The sequence below is a fragment of the Nomascus leucogenys genome, chromosome 21, assembly GCF_006542625.1.
Source record: "Nomascus leucogenys isolate Asia chromosome 21, Asia_NLE_v1, whole genome shotgun sequence".
Lineage (NCBI taxonomy): Eukaryota > Metazoa > Chordata > Mammalia > Primates > Hylobatidae > Nomascus > Nomascus leucogenys.
This window is the reverse complement of record NC_044401.1, coordinates 55,012,066-55,037,395: the sequence shown is the minus strand read 5'-3', so window position 1 is coordinate 55,037,395 and position 25,330 is coordinate 55,012,066. Positions and strand designations below refer to the sequence as shown.

General features: G+C 47.1%; 1 protein-coding gene across 1 annotated transcript in view; it reads left to right on the top strand.

The window, feature by feature from the left end:
* The window catches only part of IRAK2 (interleukin 1 receptor associated kinase 2), an 80,855-nt gene extending 58,927 nt beyond the window's left edge, over positions 1-21,928 (top strand). Inside the window, exons 9-13 of the mRNA XM_030801644.1 lie at positions 758-953; positions 4,616-4,678; positions 13,004-13,204; positions 17,813-18,104; positions 21,306-21,928. Of these exons, the coding sequence (XP_030657504.1) occupies positions 758-953; positions 4,616-4,678; positions 13,004-13,204; positions 17,813-18,104; positions 21,306-21,418 (865 nt within the window). The 3' untranslated portion in view covers positions 21,419-21,928. The remainder of the gene's footprint in view (positions 1-757; positions 954-4,615; positions 4,679-13,003; positions 13,205-17,812; positions 18,105-21,305) is intronic.
* Positions 21,929-25,330: the final 3,402 nt, after the last annotated feature.

Sequence of the window (25,330 nt, the reverse complement as noted above, 5' to 3'; positions counted from 1 at the left end):
AATATGTTCTCAGTGTTTGCTCTTGGGGGTTACATGACTGGATCAAATGATTTTTTTTGAGACAGTGTACCACTCTGTTGCCCAGGCTGGAGTGCACCTCTGCCTCCCAGGTTCAAGCAATTCTTCTGCCTCAGCCTCCTGAGTAGCTGGGACTACAGGCGCACACCACCATGGCTGGTTAATTTTTGTATTTTTAGTAGAGATGGAGTTTCGGCATGCTGGCCAGGCTGGTCTTGAACTCATGACCTCAGGTGATCTGCCCATCTTGGCCTCCCAAAGTGCTGGGATTACAGGCGTCAGCCACTGTGCCTGGCCAAGAGGGATTTTTTTTTTTCTTTTTTTACATGATCTGGGCAGGTTTAGTCACAAAGGATGCTGGCCACTTAGACCTGAGTCAGCCAGGCCAGAGCTGGGGGTTGGAACAGTTGTGGAAGAGACTGAGTCTGCACAGCCTATAGGCTTGGCAAGCTGAGGCTGATCAGGGTTGGCATCTGTGGGGATTAGGGAGGCTGCACTTCTTTGGCCACATTCCTGGGGCAGCAAGACTAAGTCTGAACTCCATCTGCTGGAGGGAGTGTGCTCCTGATACCCTCTCTTCCCCATTCAGGGCTGGCTCAGAAGCTCCATGCTGAGGGTCTTTAGAGACCTCAACTTGCAGGAGCTGAGGTTGCTATATTGTCTCCCCAAAGGGTCTCCATGGCAACCTGTTGTTATCCAGCTCAAAATGAGAAGGTTCTCTCTCCTTTCATTTCCACAGCTCTAATGTCTTGCTGGACCAAAATCTCACCCCCAAACTTGCTCACCCAATGGCTCACCTGTGTCCTGTCAACAAAAGGTCAAAATACACCATGATGAAGACTCACCTGTTCCGGACATCAGCCGCGTATCTGCCAGAGGATTTCATCCGGGTGGGACAGCTGACAAAGCGAGTGGACATCTTCAGCTGTGGAATAGTAAGAGTGTCCTGCTCTGTGTAGAGTGGGACCCACCTTGATTTGTCCTTCCCACGGCTGCTTTGTAATCACAGGATACGGTAGAGGCACACAGACAGGTTCCATCAAAGTACAACAGGGGCTGACAAACCGTGGCCCACAGGCCACTTTGGCCTGTGGCCTATTTTGTGTCGTCTGTGAGCTAAGGATAGTTTTACATTTATAAAGGATTATATTTTTAAACACAAAGCATATGTGATAGAGACTGAACATGCTCCCCAAAATCTCATATATTTACTGTGTGGCCTGTTATAGAAGAAATTTGCCAGCCCTTGAAGGAAAACCACTCATGAGTGTCCAGGTTCTAGCAGGCTCCAGATATCCTCTCCTGACTTCCGTAATTCCTATCCAGCCATCCACTTGTCCATCCAGTTGTCTATTTGTCCTTATTTGTTCATCGCTGTCCGATCATCCATCTACCCTTTAGCTGCCCATCCACTCAGCGACCGTTGACCCACCCAGCATCCCACCCTACCACCACCACCATCCTTGTCTGCCATTACGTTGTGCCAGGCACTAGGAATATGAATGTAACAAAAACACAGTCCCTCCCCTCAGGAGCTCATGGTCTGCGTGTAGCAGTCTCCAAAGTATATTTCTGTAGAACTCCAGTTCCTTTGGACCTCTAGGGTTGATGTGTTAAAAGAGTTTGTGCCCTGACAGGCTTGGAAATACTGCATTAGGCAAAGTCAAGCAGGTTTCTTTACCACAAGATTAATTCAAGTTGGTAGGATGGTAGTGAGCCTTTAATCTGGTACTTGTGAATTCACCAGAGAGGGGTATGCAGTGTTTCCCAAGCTCATTTGACTATGGAACCTTGTTTTCTCAGAATATCTGTCCTTGTCAGTGTTCCACGGAACCCAGTCTGGGAAATGCTGGCTGAGAAGAGTAACAGTCAGGTTGGCTTCAGCCAAGTGCATACAGCTGCCCCTTGGGCCTCACCCTCTCTTCTTCTCTAGCCTTGAACTCTGTACTTCCTCTCTCTGACCACAGTCTCCTGTCTGTCTACCTCTGCCACCAGAACCGTGGCCCTGAGTCACCTCTGCCCTCAGCCAGAACCCCAGATTCTGCACCTCTGTGTCTCCCAGCTGGTTCCTCTGCCTCCCTCAGCCCCACTGCAAGTTGTTCAGTGAAGCTCAGCAGGGCTAGTCTAGGCTCCTGCTCCTTTAAGAAGCAGGGGGATGGGCAGGGAGTGGTGGCACATGCCTAAAATCTCAGTACTTTGGGAAGTCGAGGTGGGCAGATCACCTGAGGTCAGGAGTTCAAGACCAACCTGGCCAACATGGTGAAACCCCGGCTCTACTAAAGATACAAAAATTAGCCAAGTTTGGTGGCATGTGCCTGTAAACGCAGCTACCTGGGAGGCTGAGTCAGGAGAATCACTTGAACCTGGGAGGCAGAGGTTGCAGTAAGCCGAGATCACGCCATTGCACTCCAGCCTGGGCGACAGAGCAAGATTCTGTCTCAAAAAAAAAAAAAAAAAAAAAAAAGAACCAGGGGGATAGAACCCCTAGGCCCAGCTCAGTTACTTTCAGCTGTGTGACTTACACCCAGCACCTCTGTCTCTGGGCCTCAGTTATGCCTTCTGTAAGATGGGGCTAACGATACACATGGAGATGAATGGGATAATGTATATAAGCAGGTGAGCATGGTACCCTGCACCCTGCACCTACCAAGAATATTATGATGACTGTGGTTATTGTTATTCCCATCTTTACACCCTCCTTCTGATATCTGTTTACTCTTGACCTTCTAACTGGTGTGTTAGTGTCACAGATGACTTTCTCATCCATCCATCCACCCTCCCACCTATCCATCTACCCATCTACCCATCCACCCACGCACCCACCCTCCCACCCACATACCCACCCATCCATCCACCCACCCATCCATCCACCTACCCACCTGTCCACCCATGTACCCACCCTCCCTCCTACCCACCCACCCACCCATTTATCCACCTACCCACACATCCACCCATCCATCCATCCATCCATCCATCTATCCACCACCCATAACCCATCCATCCATCCATCCATCCATCCACCACCCATCCATCCATTCATTCATTGAATGCCCCCTGGCTCCTGCCACCCTTTTGCTCAGCCCTGCCTCTGGTTGACTGATATGCTTTTGAACTTTGATTCCTCCTGTGGGGAGCACAGTGCATTGCTCAGTGTTTTTTGGTGAGTGCTCAATGACCTCTATAAAGGACTTGGCTCAGAGCCTGCTCTGTGGAAGGGGCACAGGAAATCTTTGTTTATTCATTTCCCCTTGTTCCGTCCCTTCCTGGCAGGGACCTGTCAGGAGTCCCTTTTCAATTGGCTCCTGTCCCACTTGCAGCAGTGATGCCCTCTGCTGCCCTCTTCTGGTCACTGCCAGTCTGTTATTAATCCTGGATGGTTTAAAACCTTTATCCTTTCCTTCCTCCAGGCTTGGAGGGATTCTTGGCTGTAAATGTGACCCTATTCTGACTTGCTTCGAGAGATGCTGTGAGAGAGAGATTCCACACTAAGTGTGGGGTATTCACGCCTTTAATATTCACAACTGCTAGTCCCCATTTAACAGATGAGGACACTGAGGCTCAGGTTTTAGTTACTTGCCTAAAGATCACCAGAGCATATAAGGTACAGAGTCAGAATTTGAACTCAGGCCTGACTGTAGAGCCCTTAGCCATCATAGCATTGTCTCTACTGAGAAACCCTGTTCAAAGCAGGTTTCCTGTTTATGAAGACATATATCATGGTTTGCCAATTTTGTGGTGACTTACACGTATACAGGGTTGTGCTCCTTCTGCGAGTGGATGCACTAATGAATAAATAATGTTAGTAAAGGCCTGTGAGTGAAACATGCTATGGATGCTGCAAGATTTGTCTAGAATAGATACCTGCCTGCATGCAGACTCCTTCCTTCCCTGAGATTCACAGAGCAATGCCTGCTTGCCATAGCTGAAGGATTTTTGGGTTTTTTTTGAGACGGAGTCTTGCTCTGTCGCCCGGGCTGGAGTGCAGTGGTGCGATCTCAGCTCACTGCAAGATCCACCTCCCAGGTTCACGCCATTCTCCTGCCTCACCCTCCTGAGCACCTGGGACTACAGGCGCCCGCCACCGCGCCTGGCTCATTTTTTTTGTATTTTTAGTAGAGACAGGGTTTCACCGTGGTCGCGATCTCCTGACCACGTGATCCGCCTGCCTCAGCCTCCCGAAGTGCTGAGATTACAGGCATGAGCCACCGCGCCCGGCCAGCTGAAGGATTTTTAAATGAAACAATCTTTAAAAAATAGTGTATATATACGTGTGTGTGTATCTGTATCTATCTATACCTATATATATCTTATGGTAATACACATAAACACACACACACATGAATTTTTGAAAACCATCTTCTCTGTCTAGCTATCAGTTAATTACAACCTTTCACTGGCAGCTTGGTGGCATCTTTAATTGGAGGAGGTGTTTAGTGATATTCCCACGTTCCAGATTTTGGGCAGGTGTGTCTGCTGGCAATGGCAGAGCTGCGCCTGGAGCTCAGACCTTGCAACTGAGAAGAGAAGACAGAATCTGCTGCCTGGCCACGTGCACGAGTATCTGAACCATGCTAACTCAACGTTCTGTTCTCTCCAGGTGTTGGCTGAGGTCCTCACGGGCATACCTGCAATGGATAACAACCGAAGCCCGGTTTACCTGGTAAGGGAACTTGTCACATCTGGCTGGGTGGTATATTTGGGCCTCACAGCTCTGGAGAGAGGGCAACGACCTTAATTCTAGCTAGTTTTACACATGCTAATGAGGCCCGGTACAAGGTTGCATTTGCATCCCCGCAAAGCAGCTTTAACCTCCCATCCCCACCTGCCAGCCAACCATTGCTTTTTCATGATAATAGCATCTGGGGCTTGGTGCGGTGGCTCATGCCTGTGATCACAGCCTTTGGGAGGCCGATGTGGGTGGATCATTTGAGATCAGGAGTTCAAGACCAGCCTGGCCAACATGGTGAAACCTTGTCTCTGTTAAAAAAAAAAAAAAGAAAAAACTTACAAAAAATCCCCAACATTATCCAGGCGTGGTTGCATGTGCCTGTAATCCCAGCTACTCGGGAGGCTGAGGCAGGAGAATCACTTGAACCTGGGAGGCAGAGGTTGCAGTGAGCCGAGATTATGCCGCTGCACTCCAGCCTGGGTGACAGAGTGAGACTCCATCTCAAAAAAAGAAAAAAAAAAGAATTTGGAATGTTTATAGAAAGCACACTTCTTCTCTACATATCAGGCAATTCATTAGGGATTTTCCTCAAATTGATAGAAGTTCATTTCAGCCCTTTAAAACAAGTTTCTGTAATAAAAACAATTTCCATTTTGTAGGCCAAAGATCTGATATACATAGTCATTTAAAAAATATAACAACCTGGCTATGTGTGGTGGCTCACACCTCTAATCCCAGCACTTTGGAGGAGGCCAAGGCGGGCGGATCACTTGAGGCTGGGAGATCGAGACCAGCCTGGGCAACATGGCGAAACCCCGTCTCTACTAAAAATACAAAAATTAGCCAAGCGTAGTGGCACACACCTGTAATCCGAGCTACTTTGGAGACTGAAGCAGGAGAATCGCTTGAACCCAGGAGACAGAGGTTGCGGTGAGCCAAGATTGCGCCACTGCACTCTAGCCTGGGTGACAGAGTGAGACCCTGTCTCAAAAAAGAATAAAAATATAACAACCTAGCCTAACTTTGTGTTAAATACTTCCCATACATTATCTACCTAAATCATCTCAACTTTTCCATGTTAGAGTCATTATTTTCATCTGCAGATGAGGAAAGCTGGCTCTGAGGTAGGTTGGCCTAGGGTCTCGGTTGGAATTACCAAGTGTCAGAGCTGGAATTCTGAGTCAGAGCTCCCTGACCCGAGATCCTGAGTTCTTTTTTTTTTTTTTTTTTGAGACGGAGTCTCGCTCTGTCGCCCAGGCTGCAGTGCAGTGGTGCAATCTCGGCTCACTGCAAGCTCCACCTCCTGGGTTCATGTCATTCTCCTGCCTCAGCCTCCCGAGCAGCTGGGCCTACAGGCGCCCGCCACCACACCTGGCTAATTTTTTTGTATTTTTAGTAGAGATGGGGTTTCACTGTGTTAGCCAGGATGGTCTCGATCTCCTGACCTCATTATCTGCCCGCCTCGGCCTCCCAAAGTGCTGGGATTACAGGATCCTGAGTTCTTAACCACAGCAGTCTCCTGCTTGTTTCTTGTGACAGTCCAACCATACGAATTCAGTATTATCATTCCCATTTACAGCTGAGAAAACTGAGGGCAAGCTGAAGTGACTTGTCTCACACCCCTCAGTGAGATCAGTGGTGGAAGTGGGGTTTAACTGAACCCATGGCTTCTGCAGAGTTTCAAATCTCATGCAAGCTGTAGTCTTCCTCATCAGTTTGAGAGGGGGCACCTTTTCCTACTGGGTATTGAGGCCATTGGAACAGACAGATTATTATTATTATTTTTTTTCTGGTGACTGGGCCCCAGAAGCATCCCCTAGGCTCTGGGGTAGGGAGGCTGAAGGCCTCCCTACTACATGCAGAAAGTCACGACATGTTCCTTTGATGAACTCTGTGAGTTCCACCCCTTTTGGGCAGTCAACCCCATATGCTGCAGAGAGGTTTGTCTGGGCAGCTCAGATGTGGTTTGGGGCTGTTTGGGGGCAGTTTCTCATCTCCTGACTATTTTCTTGAGATGGATTTCCCGGCAGTCCTCTGGGGCTCCCCGGACAAGTGTCACAGTGGAAGGAGGCTTTTGAGGCACTGACAGGAAATTGTCTAGAATTATTTTTTTGCTAATGATTTCTAAAAATGTGGAAAATAACAATTTTTTAAAATGTAGTTTCTTTCCCTTACTCTAGACTCTCGTATGGTCTCTTATCATGTTCTGTTGTGGTAGGTGCAATCCGATGGTTAATCAAGATTTGAGTCAGGGAGGAAAGCTTGCTGACTTCCTGTGGTCCAGGGTAGCAGGAAGCAGGCCTCCTCCAGGCTTGGGAAAGTGTTAGTTGCCACAGTGTTTCCTGAGGGCATTTGGTGGTTTCCACCAAAATTGAAAATATGGGTACCCTCTGACACGGCAATTCCATTTGTGCCTAGAGAAACATGCACACATGTGAGGAGAGACAGATGAACAAGGATATTTGTAGTGGCATTTTTTTTTTTTTTTTTGAGACAGAGTCTCGCTCTGTTGCCCAGGCTGGAGTGCAGTGGCGTGATCTTGGCTCACTGCAACCTCCACCCCCCGGGTTCAAGAGATTCTCCTACCTCAGCCTCCTGAGTAGCTGGGACTACAGGCATGCATCACCACACCCAGCTAATTTTTGTAATTTTTTTAGTAGAGACAGGGTTTTGCCACGTTGGCCAGGCTGGTCTTGAACTCCTGACATCACTCAGGTGATCTGCCCACCTTGGCCTCCCAAAGTGTTGGGATTACAGGAGTGAGCCACTGTGCCTGGCCAAATTTAATTTAATTTGATTTAGAGATAGAGAGGGGTCTTGCCCTGTCACCCAGGCTGGAGTGCAGTGGCATGATTGTAGCTCACTGCAGCCTCGAATGCTTGGGCTTAAGTGATCTTCCCATCTTGGCCTCCCAAAGTGTGAGGATTACAGGTGTGAGCCATGGCGCCCAGCCTGTATGAGTTTTGACAAATGTATACAGTCATGTAACCACCACAACAATCAAGATATGGAATATTTTTGTCACCCCAGAAAATTCCCTCCACTTACAGGCCCTGGCAATTACTCATCTAATTTCTGTCCACATAGGTCTATCTTCTTTAGAGCGTCATATCAATGGGCCCATGGCAGATGCACCCATTTGTTTCTGTCCCCCTTCATGTAGCATGGTGCTTAGATTCATCCATGTTGTTGACATGTCAGTAATTCATTCCTTTTCATTGCTGAAGAGTATTCCATTGTATGGATAGATGACTGTTTATCCATTTACCAGTTGCTGGACATTTGGGTTATTTCCAGGTTTTGGCAATTCTGAATAAAGCCAACACAAACATTCTTATTTTAAAAAAATGAAAAAGAGGCCGGGCACGATGGCTCACGGCTGTAATCCCAGCACTTTGGGAGGCTGAGGTGGGTGGATCGCTTGAGTTCAGGAGTTCAAGACCAGCCTGGGCAACATGGTGAAACCCCGTCTCTACTAAAAATACAAAATTAGGCCTGTGTGGTGGCGAGTGCCTGTAATCCCAGCTACTCAGCAGGCTGAAGCAGGAGAATCGCTTGAACCTGGGAGGCAGAGTGCAGTGAGTCGAGATTGCGCCATAACACTCCAGCCTGGGCAATAGAGTGATACTCTGTCTCAAAAAAATAAAAAAGTAAATTGAAAAAGACATGTATGTTCTGACAAGGACATATCTCCAAGTGAAGAAAGCAAATTCAGAATAGTATATAGTATGATGACATTTTTGCTAAAAATAGATGGATGAATGAATGAAAACATTGTATCACATATTTTCTTCTTTATAAATTGAGGATAATAGTAGTACCCCCCCACCGACAAGGTATGTTTGTTTGTTATCATTTTTGGAGATAGGATCTCCTATCTCCTATCTTCTTTGTCACGAAGGCTGGAGGAGTGCAGTGGTATGATCATGGCTCACTGTCACTTCGAACTCCTGGGCTCAAGGGATCCTCCCACCTTAGCCTCCAGGGTAGCTGGGATTATAGGCATGAGCCACAGTGCCTGGCATCTGACAGGGTTATTGAAGGTTAAATAATATGTGAGATGCCTAAAATAGTAACTAGAACATAATAAACAATATATGTTAACTATTAGTATTATCATTATTATTTGAGATAAGGTCTCTGCCACCCTGGCTAGAGTATAGTGGTGCAATCATGGCTCACTGTAACCTTGAACCCCTGGCCTCAAGTGATCCCCTGCTTTAGCCTCCCAAGTAATTGGGTCCACAGGCACGTGCCGCCACTCTTAGCTAATTTTTATTTTTATTTTATTTATTTTTATTTTGAGACAGAATCTTGCTCTGTCGCCCAGGCTGGAGTACAGTGGTGCAATCTCCGCTTACTGCAGCCTCTGCCTCCTGGCTTCAATTGATTCTCCTGCCTCAGCCTCCTGAGTAGCTGGGATTACAGGCATGGACCAACGTGCCCAGCTAATTTTTGTATTTTTAATAGAGACAGTGTTTCACCATGTTGGCCAGGCTGGTCTTGAACTCCTGACCTCAAGTGATCCACCTGCCTCGGTGGCCTCCCAAGTACCTGGGACCACACGCATGTGCCCTCATGCCCAGCTAATTTTTAATTTGTTATTTGTAGAGATGGGGTCTTGTTATATTGCCCAGGCTGATATTGCTATTATTTTAACAGCTCTTAGGATACTGTTATAATTATTATGTAAGTAAATATATAACCAAAATAATTATAGCTGTATAGCAGAAAGTAATATAATCCAAACTATTAGCAGGGGTTAGTTACCTTTGGAGAGTAGAAATGAAAGGAAAGGTAAACTTTTGTCCCCAAATTTTAATCACTTATGTTTAATTTTATTTCTTTTTGAAATGGAGTCTCCCTCTGTGGCCTAGGCTGGAGTACAGTGGTGTGCTCTTGGCTTACCACAACCTCTGTCTCCCAGGTTCAAGCAATTCTCCTGCCTCAGCTTCTCATGTAGCTGGGATCACAGGTGTGTGCCACCAGGGCCCAGATAATTTTTGTATTTTTAATAGAGATGGGGTTTTGCCACGTTGCCCAGGCTGGTCTCGAACTCCTGAGCCCAAGTGATCCTCCTGCCTTGGCTCCCAAAGTGTTGGGATTACAGATGTGAGCCACTGTGCCCAGCCAAAAGTTGCTTTTTAAGGGTGGTTTGTTTGAAACTAGACCCAAAAAATGCCCATATATTATTTTGGTTATGTTTCTTTGTTTTTTTCATTTTTTAAAAATATTTTTATATGGAGATGGGATGTCACTTTATTGCCCAGGTTAGTTTTGAACTCCTGGGCTTAAGCATTCGCCTGCCTCAGCCTCCCAAAGTGCTGACATTACAGGTGTGAACCACGATGCCCGGGCATGGTTATGTTTCTTGAGACTCTTCTTGGCCGGGTGCGGTGGCTCAAGCCTGTAATCCCAGCACTTTGGGACGCCGAGGCGGGTGGATCACGAGGTCAGGAGATCGAGACCTTCTGGGCTAACATGGTGAAACCCCGTCTCTACTAAAAATACAAAAAAATTAGCCGGGCGTGGTGGCGGGCGCCTGTAGTCCCAGGTACTCAGGAGGCTGAGGCAGGAGAATGGCATGAACCCGGGAGGCGGAGCTTGCAGTGAGCCGAGATCGTGCCACTGCACTGCAGCCTGGGCGACAGACAGAGACTCCGTCTCAAAAAAAAAAAGACTCTTATTCTCTCACAACCTCTCCCGCAATGCCCTTTTTCATTTTGGATGTCGTTGGATTTTTGCATAGAATAGGTTATTTGCCCTATATAGACAGACTGTCTCACATTCTGGGTTTTGCTGATTACATCGTGTGATCTCCTTCCCTTGTTTCTCTATTCCTCATATTTCCTATATTTGGCAGTTAGCACTTGTGACTTGTTTAGCGTCATGGTCATTGCCTTTGTCAAGAACACTTCCTGGAGGCGCTGTGAGCCTTTCATTGCTTCATTACACGGGGTGTAGCCTGTTGTCCTACTTTTAGTGCTAAGACCGATCAGTGTGTTCAGGTTTTAGTGCTAAGATTGATCAGTGGTTTCAGGTGGAGCTGCCGACTCCTCCATGGTGAAGTTCCCTCGACATCCTTTCATTGCATGTTCTCAGTCCCCCAACCCCTGTTTAAACACTAGGTGTCTTTTGTACTTTTTTTGATTATCATCATAGTCTTTGCATCAAGATACATAGCAATGATGGCAGGTTTCCAGTTGGGGCAAGTTGTGAGACCCTGCCTCTAGAAAAGAAGAAAATAATACATTTCTACTGTTCTTGATTATCAGCTTTAAACACTAGTACACTTTAAAAAAAAATAAACATTTAGGCTGGGTGCAGTGGCTCACACCTATAATCTGAGCACTTTGAGATGCCAAGGCAGGAGGATTACTTGAGCCCAGGAGTTCAAGACCAGCCTGGGCAACATAATGAGACTCCATCTCTACAAAAAGTTAAAAAATTAGCCAAGTACAGTAGCATGCACCTATAGTCCCAGCTACTTGAGAGGCTGAGGTAGGAGGATCGATTGAATCGAGGAGGTTGAGACTGTAGTGAGCTGTGATTATATCCCTGTGCCCGGCCTATTTTTATTTTTATTTTTTATTTTTTTGAGACGGAGTCTCACTCTGTCACCCAGGCTGGAGTGCAGTGGTGCAATCTTGGCTCACTGAAGCCTCTCCCTCCCTGGTTCAAGCAATTCTCCTACCTCAGCCTCCGGAGTACCTGGGACTACGGGCATGCACCACCATGCCTGGCTAATTTTTTTCTATTTTTTAGTAGAGATGAGGTTTCACCATGTCAGCCAGGCTGGTCTCAAACTCCTGACCTCGAGTGATCTGCCACTCTCGGCCTCCCAAAGTGCTGGGATTACAGGCATGAGGCACAGCGCCTGGCCTACAATACATGTTTTTACAATATTTAGTACAATATATTTGTAACATTTATATATGCTAATCATATATACCATATTACTCATGAAATATACAATATAATTTATATTAAATAAATATGCTTACATATTTGTATAAAATTATTTATATAGCATATGTTCTATTGTATGCATAGTTCAGATTCCTGCATTTTATGTGGTACAAAATATAAAATATATGTAAATACAAAATGTATAAAAAGTATAGACATAATATTTTCTTTATAGTGGCTCTCCTGTTATGTATACATAGGTCAGAATCCTACATTTGAAATGTTTATATCATAAGAGATTGTCCATGTAGTTGTTAATAAGATTAAATTATTGAGTGCTCATCATGTAAGTGCCATATAAATGGTAGCTATTGTTACTATTAGTTATCATCACTAAAAGACTATTGAATGTTCCGTGTCAGATGTCACTCTCTGTGCTTTAGGTGCACTGTTTCACTGAATGGTTGTGTTAGTCCTTGGTGTAGGTATTTTATTATTTTTTTGAGACAGAATCTTGCTGTCACCTAGGCTGGAGTGCAGTGGCGTGATCTCGGCTCATTGCAGCCTCCGCCCCCCACCTCCCCCACCATGGGTTCAAGCAATTCCTCTGCCTCAGAGGTCCGCCCTAGTAGCTGTGATTACAGGCGTGCGCTACCAAGCCCAGCTAATTTTTATATTTCTTTTTTTTTTTTTTTTTGAGACAGAGTCTCGCTTTGTCGCCCAGGCTGGAGTGCAGTGGCGCAGTCTCGGCTCACTGCAAGCTCCGCCTCCTGGGTTCACGCCATTCTCCTGCCTCAGCCTCTCCGAGTAGCTGGGACTACAGGTGCCCGCCACCACGCCCGGCTAATTTTTTTTTTGTATTTTTTAGTAGAGACGGGGTTTACACCGTGGTCTCGATCTCCTGACCTCGTGATCCGCCCGCCTCGGCCTCCCAAAGTGCTGGGATTACAAGCGTGAGCCACCGCGCCCGGCCTAATTTTTATATTTCTAGTAGAGACGGGGTTTCGCCCTGTTGGCCAGGCTGGTCTCGAACTTCTAACCTCAAGTGATCCACCCGCCTCTGCCTCCCAAAGTGCTAAGATTACAGGCGTGAGCCACTGCGCCCGGCCCTGGTGTAGGTATTTTTGTTATTCCCATTTTCCTGATGAACCAACCGAGGCCTAGAAAAATTAAGGCCCTGTGTTTGTGGCATGAGTTCACTATGGAGTGTCCTGTGCATGTAGGAAATCGATTCCTTCTCCATTTCTTGGGTGTTTTACTTCTTTCTGGGACCCTTGCATTTATTCTTAACGATGTCCTGTCGGTTTTCTGAGCATTTTTTGCAGCTCTGGAGGTGAGTGGGGTGCGTGTGTTGGCTCTCGCAGCTCTGCAGCTCACGCAAGGGCGTTTCTACCCTTCTTCCCACAGAAGGACTTACTCCTCAGTGAAATTCCAAGCAGCACCGCCTCGCTCTGCTCCAGGAAGACGGGCGTGGAGAACGTGATGGCAAAGGAGATCTGCCAGAAGTACCTGGAGAAGGGCGCAGGGAGGCTTCCGGAGGACTGCGCCGAGGCCCTGGCCACGGCTGCCTGCCTGTGCCTGCGCAGGCGTAACACCAGCCTGCAGGAGGTGAGCCTCGCCGCAGCGACCTCGCTGCCTGGGCGCGTAGGTCCACCTCATCGGGGACGGCCCCTTCACAGAGGCCTGGTGCACAAACCAGGGTTGTACTTGCTTGCAAGCGGCAGAACCTCCTAGAGCTCCCATCAGCCAAAGGGCGGTGTAGGGATAGATAGTGCGGAGCCCGAGGACGGGTATTGCAGGGCCTCAGGGCGCAGGACCAAACCCGCGGATGTTAGCAGAACTCGATGCACTCTCTGTGAATTGGCTTTATTCCCCCTTCTCTATAGGCCCCTTCTTTTTTTTTTTTTTTTGCTTTTTATTTTTTTTATTTATTTATTTTTTTAATTAAATTTTTTTTGCACACAAAAACAATAAACATTTTCTAAAAATACATACAAACCAAAAGATGCGTATCAAACATATTAGGAAGGTTACACATGGGAAGTCGGGGAATAGAAATGGGGGGTGGGAGTTAAAATAAGGTAGAGAGGGACTTTATGTGGATCAGTGATAATAACTCAATCCTCTATTTGACAAAGAAGAGGGAGAAGGAAGAGGAAGAAAAAGAAAGTGGGATAAAGGATCAGAAAGGGAGGAAAATAGAAAAAATTAGAGTATGACTCCAGGGTAGACCTGTTTTGTTGTCACTGAGTTGGTTGGTTGGTTTGTCTGTTGTATTTTTCATGTTTCGCCAAGTTGGCCAGACTGGTCTCAAACTCCTAGCCCGAAGTGATCAACCCGCCTCGCCCCCCAGAGTGCCGGGACCACAGGCGTGAGCCACCACGTCCAGCCCCCACATTGCTTCTGGCCTCCATTGTAGACCTCCCAGACGGAGCGGCCGGGCAGAGGCGCCTATAGGCCCCTTCTCTACACGCCCCTTCCCCTTTCCTCAGTGTTCTCTGGAGGGAAAGGCTCTGCCTGCTGGTTATAACAGAGAATGAGCCTCCGCCCTGAGTCCCACCACAGAGGGAGAACCTGATTGGCTGAACTTGGGTCAGGTGTCTACCGCTTGGCCAATCAGGCATGGTGGGGCGGTCCAGCATGCAAACCGGGCTGCCCAGGGCTCCATCCCTGGATGGTGTCGGGGCCAGGTCCCAAAGGAAGGGAGTGTGCTCAGCCCATGCACTAGGCGGACGTCCTAGAAAGCAGCCACTACATGGGGTAAGACATTTTTTTGGACATGAGAAGTAGCCGTGGCTTCCATGGTAAAAGGTAATCAAGAGACTACTGCTTGATCTTTTCTTTTTCTTTTTGAGACAGAGTCTCCTTCTGTCACCCAGGCTGGAGTGCAGTGGCGCTATCTCCAACCTTCGCCTCCCGGGTTCAAGTAATTGTCTTGTCTCAGCCTCCCGAGTATCTTGAATTACAGGCATGAGCCGCTGCGTCCGGCCATTGCTTGGTCTTTCTAAGGATAAACTCTCCACTGCCTGGGAGGACCCTTAGAAATCATCTAGCAGAGTGATTTTCAAGTGGTGTTGGGCACAGAGGGGCTCCTTGAGAATACTCAGGAATTGCTGTTGGCAGCAGGAGGGGTTGGGGGAGGTGCAGGCCCCCACCTGTGACTTGGACCAGACACCCACTTTGACTTCTCTCAGTTACTGTATTGGGTTCTCTGGAAAGGGTTTGGTAGCTGAAAAAAATCTTCAAAAACCACTGCTGTAGCCCAAGCCTCCCATTTTACAGAAGGGCAAGTGAAGGGCCAGAGAGGAGAAGATGAGGCCACAGAATTTGTTTTTGTCAGAGCTCTCTGGACTCCCAGTTCAGCCTTATGTCCATCGTCTTGCGCTGTCACGTGGCAGGAGCTAGAGGCTTCAGTCTTTGTTCTCAGCCTTTGCTAGCCCAGGTGTCCCCCAAGTGTCCATGTGCCACAATGTTCAGTCATTCATTCCGCAGTTGTACACTGGGGCCAGGGGACACAGCTGTTTGGGAACAAGGCAGACCCAGGTCCACTCTCCTGGAACTCATGGACATTGCGTAGTAATTGTCTGTGTGGTGAGCGCCAGGACAGTGTATGACGAGGACCCCACCCTACTGACCTTCCTGGGGAAGGGGTGTTTAAGCACACGAAGAGCAATCCAGGCAGAAGGAACACCCTGCAAATGGCCTGAGCCGAGAGAGAGCTCAGCACATTCAAGGGTGTGGAAGAAGGTCCGAAGGGCTAGAACACAACACATGGGGCACAGTGGCTTGTGTTGGGTGTGTCAAGGAAGGAGTTGTCCAATGATAGAGGGCTTTGTAGGCACAGTAAGGATTTTTGCAGAGCCACTAATTTTTTTTTTTTTTTTTTTTGACAGAATCTCACTCTTTCACCCAGGCTAGAGTGCAGTGGTGCAATCTCAGCTCACTGCAACCTCCACTTCTTGGGTTCAAGCAATTCTCCTGCCTCAGCCTCCCGAGTAGCTGAGATTGCAGGTGTGTGCCACCACACCCAGCTAATTTTTGTATTTTTAGTAGAGACGGGGTTTCACTGTGTAGGCCAAGCTGGTCTCGAACTCCTGACCTCAGGTGATTCACCTGCCTCGGTCTCTCAAAGTGCTGGGATTACGGGCGTGAGCCACTGTGCCCAGCCTCACTAAGGGTTTTAAGCAGAGGTAGGACATAATCAGATTTATATTCTAAAAAGTTCTGTCTCCTTCAACCAATTACTCTTTCAGTAAGACTTTCATTCTTTTATTCATTCCATTATTTTGTTCAATGTGTCACTTAAGGTGCAGGTGAAACTGCTGTAATGAGACTGCAAAATGCAGTGGTTTAAATAAGATAGACGTTTATTCTCTTTAGTGTAACAGTTTGAATTTATGCAGTCCAGTGCTAATGTGGCAGTGCCACGGTATTGGGGACCCAGGCTCCTTCTATATTGTTTGTCAGCTATCCTTACCATGTGGCTTCCATGTCAGGGCCTAAGATGGCTGCTGTTGCTCAGGCCATCACACCTGCATTCCAGCCAGTGAAAGAGAGTTAAAAGGAAAAGGTGGACACACTCCCTTTCTTTTAAAGATATAACCTGGAAATGCATCACTTTTTCTCACATAATAGAGAGCAGAACTTAGTTACATGGCCACGCCTAGCTACAAGGAAATGCGTTCTTTAGATTGGCAAATATTTATTGGGCATCTACTGGGAAGATTTATCTCAAGAAGTAACATGTGACCTGGGCCTTGAAGAATGAGACGTTTGCCGCGTAAAATAAAGGGGATAGGGAGCTTTAGGTGTAAGAAGAGGTAGGAGATGGCCTTAGCTCTTAGTACATCACAACCAAACTAGGAAGATGAAAAACAGCTGGGTCAGGGGCTGGACGATAAGCAGGCCTGGGTTTGATGGTCACCTTTGCCATTTACTGGACTGGCTGGGTGGGTTTAGGCAGGGAACTTAACTTTTCTGATCTTTTAATTTTTTATCTATAAAAAGTCATGCATTGTGTATGAAATGGATACATTAGTGGCCGGGCGCGGTGGCTCACGCCTGTAATCCCAGCACTTCGGGAGGCTGAGGCGGGTGGATCACGAGATCAGGAGATCAAGACCATCTTGGCTAACATGGTGAAACCCCGTCTCTACTAAAAATACAAAAAAATTAGCTGGGCGCGGTGGCAGGCGCCTGTAGTCCCAGCTACTCGGGAGGCTGAGGCAGGAGAATGGCGTGAACCCGGGAGGCAGAGCTTGCAGTGAGCCGAGATACGCCCCTGCAGTTCGGCCTGGGCAAAAGAGCGAGACTCCATCTCAAAAAAGAAATGGATACATTAGTATACTGAATTTTTTGCAAGGCACTGAGATGAGATTTGTTATTGTTATTACTGGTATAAGAGTATGTATGTGTGCTCTGCGTGTGTGTGCATGAAGAAGAAACATTCCTTCCTTCCTTCCCTCTAATTTTCCTAACCTCCCTAACCAGAAAAACCTTCCAGGGCAACATCTATATTATTTGTGCTTTTTTGATTGAAAGTGTTAGGAACTTAAACTCTTACACACACACATTTGCACGCACACACACACAGACATAGGGAGAGGGGAAGAATATGAATGAGTGAATTAGTGAATGAATGAACTTAGTGTCTCATTTAACCAAACAACAGAGAGGACAGGCATTGCTCTGGTTTCAGGGAAGTTAGACCCAGGATCTCAAACACCAAAGGTACAGCCATTGTGTCTCTGTGTCTGTGGCTCTCTCTCCATTGCTTGCCTCTGCTTTACTCTGTGTTGAGCTTTCATTTTCCCCTACTGTAAACGGGTTTTCTGGGTGTAGTGGGGCGTCTGGTTCTACCACTAGAAAGGAAAGGCTGGAGGTCTTTCCCCAGTAAGCTCTAGGTGGAAAAGTTTCAGGGAAGGATTCTGATTGGCCAGCTTGGATCACATGGCCAAATCTACACTAATCTCTATGGCCAAAGGAGTGGGGTACTATGATCTGCCCATGTTGGGTCATGCCGTCTCATCTATGACAGGGCGGTTGGTGGGCAAGCACAGGTCTTTTCAAAGGAAGGGTGCGGTTTTTTCAGACAAAGCAACCAGCATTAGGTTCTTCAGTCTGCTCCCCGCCCCCTCTCTGCTGGGAGGCCAGATGTTAGCATTTCTATTTCAGAGAGAATTCCTGATGAGCTCCCTTCTCCCTCTTCTCCTAAAGGTGCGTGGCTCTGTGGCTGCTGTGGAAGAGCGGCTCCGACGTCGGGAGACGTTGCTCCCTTGGAGTGGGCTTTCTGAGGGTACAGGCTCTTCTTCTAACACCCCAGAGGAAACAGACGACGTTGACAATTCCAGCCTTGATGCCTCCTCCTCCATGAGTGTGGCACCTTGGGCGGGGGCTGCCACCCCACTTCTCCCCACAGAGAATGGGGAAGGAAGGCTGCGGGTCATCGTGGGAAGGGAGGCCGACTCCTCCTCTGAGGCCTGTGTTGGCCCGGAGCCTCCCCAGGATGGTAAGCCAGAGGTCAGAGTGCATTTGGATGCTCATGTATGTGTCCCCAACTTCAGCCCATCATTTTTTCTTTGTGTTGCCCTCATTCACTCCTTCATTTGGTTATTCAGCCATTCACCAACCAGCCAGTTTTTCACAGAGAAACCTGGGAGGCATCCTTGATACCTCCCTCTCCCTGCCCTGGACTATGTCCGGTTAATCACCCAGTCCTGTCCATTTGCTTCCAAAATCTCTCTCACTTCCATCTACTTCTCTGGATTCCCCCTTTGTCAGAGCTCCTGTCCTCAGGAGACTGCATAGCTTCCCTGAGTCCTCCTCCATCCCGGCCCCTCCCTTACCAGGTCCTTCTCCAGGAGCCAGCCAGAGTAGCTTTTAAAAACACAGTGCAGGCCAGGCGAGGTGGCTCACCCTGTAATCCCAGCACTTTGGGAGGCCGAGGCGGGTGGATCACCTGAGGTCAGGAGATCGAGACCAGCCTGGCCAACATGGCAAAACCCCGTCTCTACTAAAAATACAAAAAAATTAGCTGGGCATGGTGGCGCGTGCCTGTAATCTCAGCTACTTGGGAGGCTGAGGCAAGAGAATTTCTTGAACCCGGGAGGCGGAGGTTGCAGTGAGCCAAGATTGCACCACTGTACTCCAGCCTGGGCGACAGAACAAGACTCCGTCTCAAGAAAACAAAAAAACAAAACAAAACGAAAAACACAATGCATGTCATTCCTCGTTCAAAGTCCTCAAGGCCCCATGTGGTCTGTTCCTGTCTGCCTCTCCTCTCAACACAAACACCATCCTCACTAGTCACTTCTAAAGATATCTTCCAGGCTGGGTGCGGTGGCTCACGCCTGTAATCCCAGCACTTCTGGAGGCTGGCGTGGGCGGATCACCTGAGGTCGGGAGTTCAAGACCAGCTTGGCCAACTTGGTGAAACCCTGTCTCTACTAAAAATACAAAAATTAGCTAGGCGTGGTGGCGTGTGCCTGTAGTCCCAGCTACTTGGGAGGCTGAGGCACGAGAATCACTTGAACCCAGCAGGTGGAGGTTGCAGTGAGCCGAGGTCATGCCATTTCACTCCAGTCCTGAGTGACAGAGTCAGGCTCCGTCTCAAAAAAAAAAAAAAAAAAAAGAAGATACTTTCTGGCTGGGCGCAGTGGCTCACGCCTGTAATCCCAGCACTTTGGGAGGCTGAGGCAGGCAGATCACAAGTTCAGGAGTTCGAGACCAGTCTGGCCAATATGGTGAAACCCCGTCTCTCTACTAAAAATACAAAAATTAGCTGGGTGTGGTGACAGGCACCTGTAGTCCCAGCTACTTGGGAGGCTAAGGCAGGAGAATTGCTTGAACCCGGGAGGTGGAGGTTGCAGTGAGCCGAGATCACACCACTGCACTCCAGCCTGGGTGACAGAGGAAGACTCTGTCTCAGGAAAAAAAAAAAGATACCTTCCATTCCTGCCACTCAGGTCCAAGGATATCAAGTTTCTTGCTGAAATAAAAAATTAGGAAGGCCCCCCCTTTTTTTTTTTGAGACAGAGTTTCACTCTTGTTGCCCAGGCTGGAGTATAATGGCATGATCTTGGCTCATGGCAACCTCTGCCTCCCGGGTTCAAGCGATTCTCCTGCCTCAGCCTCCTGAGTAGCTGGGATTACAGGCATGTGCCACCATGCCTAGCTAATTTTGTATTTTTTGTAGAGACAGGGTTTCTCCATGTTGGTCAGGCTGGTCTTGAACTCCCAACCTCAGGTGATCCGCCCACCTCGGCCTCCCAAAGTGCTGGGATTATAGGTGTGAGCCACCGCACCCGACCAGGAAGGCCCTTTCAATACAGTGTCCCTGTCCCTTAGTAAACATGGTTCAATGAATGTCCCAGGCTCTGACCACTCCTGTTTCTCTTTTACTCCTCCTGCCATGGGGAGGGGAGAGGAAGAAGAAGACAGGATGTGAGCATTTTTTTCACTCCACCCTCCCACCCCTCAACATCATAAAGAGGAGCAGAGAAACCCTCTCCTTTCTGGAAGGTCAGGGTAGGTTGCAGGGCTTCCTGCAAAGGCAGAGGAGATGAAAATGCTCATTACAGCCGGGTGCAGTGGCTCATACCTGTAATCCTAGTACTTTGGGAGGACGAGGTGGACAGATTGCTTGAGCCCAGGAGTTTAAAGATCAGCCTGGGCAACATGGTGAAAACCTGTCTCTACGAAAGATGCAAAAATTAGCCAGGTGTGGCCAGCCAGGCATGGTGACTCACGCCTGTAACCCCAGCACTTTGGGAGGCTGAGGCGGGTGGATCACTTGAGGTCAGGAGTTCGAGACTAGCCTGGCCAACGTCGTGAAACCCCATCTCTACTAAAAATACAGAAAAAAAAAAAAGACCAGGCCTGGTGGCTCACGCCTGTAATCCTAACACTTTGGGAGGCTGAGGCGGGCGGATCACGAGGTCAGGAGATCGAGACCATCCTGGCTAAGATGGCGAAACCCCATCTCTACTAAAAATACAAAAAATTAGTTGGGCGTACTGGTGGGCGCCTATAATCCCAGCTACTCAGGAGGCTAAGTCAGGAGAATTGCTTGAACCCAGGAGGCAGAGGTTGCAGCGAGCCGAGATTGAGCCACTGCACTCCAGCCTGGGCAACAGAGTGAGACTCCATCTCAAAAAATAATAAATAAATAAATAATAAATAGGCTGGGTGCCGTGGCTTACGGGCTGGGCGTGGTGGCTCACGCCTGTCTGTAATCCTAGCAGTATCCTAGCACTTCGGGAGGCCGAGGTGGGTGGATTGCCTGAGCTCAGGAGTTCAAGACTAGTCTGGGCAACACGGTGAAACCCCTTCTCTACTAAAACACAAAAAAATTAACTGTGTGAGTCGCCCAGCCTGAGCGACAGAGTGAGACTCCATTTCAAAAAAAAAATAAAAAAAATAGCTAGGTGTGGTTGTGCGCGCTTGTAGTCCCTGCTACTCGGGAGGCTGAGGTGGCAGGATCACCTGAACCTGTGAGGTCAAGGTTGCCTTAAGCTGAAATTGTGCCACTGCACTCCAGCCTGGGCAACAGAGCGAGACCCTGTCTCGATAAAAAAAAAAAGAAAAAAAAAAAAGAAATGCTCATTACACTCAGGGCCTGATTCAGAAACCTGATTTAAGTGAATCTAAGAATTATAATAATAGTAACTTTCATTCAAGTCGCTCTTGTTTGCTTTCTGTTGAACATCAGTTACAGAGACTTCGTGGCAAATTGAGATCAATGAGGCCAAAAGGAAACTGATGGAGAACATTCTGCTCTACAAAGAGGAGAAACTGGACAGCATTGAGCTCTTTGGCCCCTGATGACCGGAACACAGCTGAGGACCCTTGTCCTCAATTGGAAAGATGAGCATCAGATCAAGAAAAAGGTCTGAGGCAGAATCCAAGATCTGCCAGGAAACACACAACAAAACATCTGCTGTCCTGGGTGGGAGGGAAACTTCATTTCACTGGAAAGAGTTGGGAGAGAAAGGCCCTCAGCTTTTAGAGACACAAAAATCCATGAAGTCTCTTCCTTTCTGGGCTTTGTTAGTCAGAGGATGGGATCAGAGGAGACTGAAGCAGAAACCCTGCACACGGGCGCAGGATGTGGCTGATTTTGTGGTTCCGGGGAGTGTGTGATCATAACCACCCCAGCAGATTCCATTACCTCAGCAGCTCTTGTTCCCCCACCACTAGCAGTTCTGCAATGCCATAGCATTTTCCAGAGCTAAGATCTCTGGGATGTATTTGCTGACAGCCTGCAAGCTTGCATGCTCTGAAAGATTTTTTTTAGTTTTTATTTTAATTTTTTTGTAGAGATGGGGTCTCGCTTTGTTGCCCAGGCTGGTCTTGAAGTCCTGGGCTCAAGCAATCCTCCCAACTCAGACTCCCAAAGTGCTGGAATTACAGTTGGGAGCCACTGTGCCTGGCCTGAAAGACTTTCAACTTGTGTCTCAGTGCAGTTCTTGACTCACCTCTCTGGGTCTCAGGTTCTACAAATGCCAGACACCTAGCGAAGAGCTCTGCAGGCTTTCCACTGCCTGTATTGGAAATCTTGCCATTCACATAATTATTCAATCACTGCCTGGTACCTTTATCTTCCCATCCCACTAATGTTAGTATTTTTTAATGGAGCTTTTATTTTGAGAATATGTGTTTGTTTGTTTGTTTGTTTTTTGAGACAGAGTCTCACTTTGTCACCCAGGCTGGAGTGCAGTGGCACGATCTCGGCTCACTGTAAGCTCTGCCTCTCAGGTTTAAGTGATTCTCCTGCCTCAGCCTCCTGAGTAGATGGGACTATAGGCACCTGCCACTACGCCTGGCTAATTTTTGTATTTTTAGTAGAGACGGGGTTTCACCGTATTGGCCAGGCTGGTCTCGAACTACTGACCTCGTGATCCGCCCGCCTTGGCCTATCAAAGTGTTGGGATTACAGGCTTAAGCCACCGCACCTGGCCGAGAATATGTGTTATTTATGACTGGATGATGAAGAATCAGGAGAATGCATTTCATGTCTGATTCTGCTGCTAATTAAGTCAATCATTTAATTTTTGGGACCTCAGTTTCTTTGTAAGTAAAATAACACCTGCCTGTTCTTCATCCCTGGGCTGTTGGGAGGAACAGATGAGACAGTGGCTATAGAAGCACTTGGAAAATGCACTTGTCCTGTTTTGTAAAATAAATAAAAAGGTATTAAATGTGTGTTTCTGCCATGTACCTAATGATTATTCAGTGCGTATATATCTGAAAAGTCATGTTGCACATCTTTTTGTGAAACAGATGCTATTTTAAATTCACTGGGAGAAATATCCTATTTAAAGTAATTCTGTAGTAATTTCTTTTTATATAATAAAAATATATTTGTAAAGTCAACAGACGACTTGTAGTTTTGTGTCTGGAAGAATTTGTTTAGAGAAGACACTCTGCATCCTTGAGATGGGGTAGCCAAGAGCTAGGATCCTGGCTTTTACTGTTGACTGTTAATAGCTGCATGATCTTGGGCCCAGTTAGGGAGTTACTCTGAGGCTCTGTTTCCTCATCTGTACAATGGGAAAAAGAAAAAGTACCCATCTTGTAGGGTTGTTGTCAGATGGGTCCTGCCTGGTGAAAGCATTTGGCAGCTCCCCAGTAAGGACAGCTTTGGCTTGATGTGTGATGTAGCTGAGCTGGGTCCCAGTCCAGGTGGACAGTGATCTATACAGACAGCCCTGTCTTCAGCTCTGATGTCTGTGAGGATTCAAGGTGAATGTGCATTTTGTGCCCCAAATGGGATCTGGCCTGTTGCGAACACTTTACAATTATAAGCAGGGTGTTTCCAGGGCTGTTTGAGCAATAGAGGGCTGACACCAATAGGTTTGTGGTTATCCAGACATACTTACATTTCTAGACTAGGATTTCATATATTTTTGGAGAAGGCAGTGAATCCCCTTGGGACTTGGATGAAAGCTCTAGACCTTTGCTATATACAGACATACATACATATGCATTCTGAGTACATGAATTCCAGACCTTCACGGGCACCATGATGTCTTTTCATGGATCCCCCATAGGGACGGAGCCTTGCTGTTGCCCAGGCTGGAGTGCAGTGGCGCAATCTCGGCTCACTGCAAGCTCTGCCTCCCGGGTTCACGCCATTCTCCTGCCTCAGCCTCCTGAGTAGCTGGGACTACAGCCTCCCGCCACTGTGCCCAGCTAATTTTTTGTATTTTTCATAGAGACGGGGTTTCACCGTGGTCTCGATCTCCTGACCTCGTGATCTACCCGCCTCGGCCTCCCAAAGTGCTGGGATTACAGGCGTAAGCCACCGCGCCCAGCCTGAATTATTTTTTTTTAGGTTAATAGAGGATTTAAAAATCTAAACAGTACAAAGTTTCCATGGTGAAAAGGCAGGCTTTTTCTCAATGGGATCTTAGTCTCCAGTTTCTTGTTCCCAAAGGCAACCACTGTCACTAGGTTGGAGTATCCTTCCAGAGGTGATGGAAAACAGAGGTGATGCCCAACTTAGTCATCAGGGAAATGCAAATCAAAACCTCTATGAGATGCCACTTCACATTCACTAGGATAGCTATAATCAAAAAGACAGAAACAAGTGTTGGCTATGATGTGAAGAAATTGGAGCCCACACACACTGTTGGCGGGAATTTAAAATGGTGAGCACTTTGTAAAACAGTTTGGCACTTCCTCAAAAGGTAAGAATTTCCATATGACCTAGCAATTCTACCCCTAGGTATCTACCCAAGAGAAATAAAAACATGTCCACACAAAAGCCTGCACACCAATGTTTATAACAGCATGAATCATAATAGCCAAAAAATAGAAACAACCCAAATATCCATCAACTGAGAAGTGGATAAATGAAATGCGGTCTATTCATACAATGGAATATTCAGCCATAGAAAAGAATTAAGTACTTGTGAAAAGTAAAGTAGAGGTTCCTCTTCAAAGACTTTCCTCCCCATCTAATTAGGAATAAATAGTAACATCTCTTAGAAGCAAAATTTATTCAAAGACCTAACATTCTTAAATATCTGCTAGCCATAATAAATCAATGTACTTTATGTTCTTAGCTCCCACAATTTAGCCTAAATATTTGCCCTGGCATGGTTATACTGGTCCAAGCAAGCATTAAGTCATAGCCTGTTCTTCTTCCTTATTTGAAAGTGTTTTTACCTTTCTCAGCATTCCACAAGTTACTACCTCCTTCCTTTGTTCTCCTCTGCTTTTGCCTCTTTTAAAAAATTCTAAGTTGCTAGCCAATCAAGACAAATATAGAATGTGAAGTCCCGTTTCAGCCAATGGAAACTGGACACAGCGGTAGGGTGGATACGTCAGGTTATAAATGACCCTGTTTCCTTTGTTTGGTGTACTTGTGGCAAAACTGCTGGTGAGTGTACCCTTTCTGCAGAAAGTATAAAAATGGCCTTGCTGAGAAAATTATTTATGTTCAAGTGCTATTTCTTTATGGCACCGGGGAACAAGCATTTCAAACATACTGACACATGTTACAACATGGATGAACCTTGAGATCATGGTAAGCAAAAGCAAGTCACATATTGTATGATTCCATTTTAAATTTTGTCAGAATAGGCAAATCTATCAAGATAAACTAGATTACAGTCTTGCTGAAATTACAGCAGTGAGACACCAGGCCAGCTGGTCATACACCTTTTTTCTTTCTTTTTTTTTTTGTTTTGAGACAGAGTCTCCCTCTGTTGCCTAGGCTGGAGTGCAATG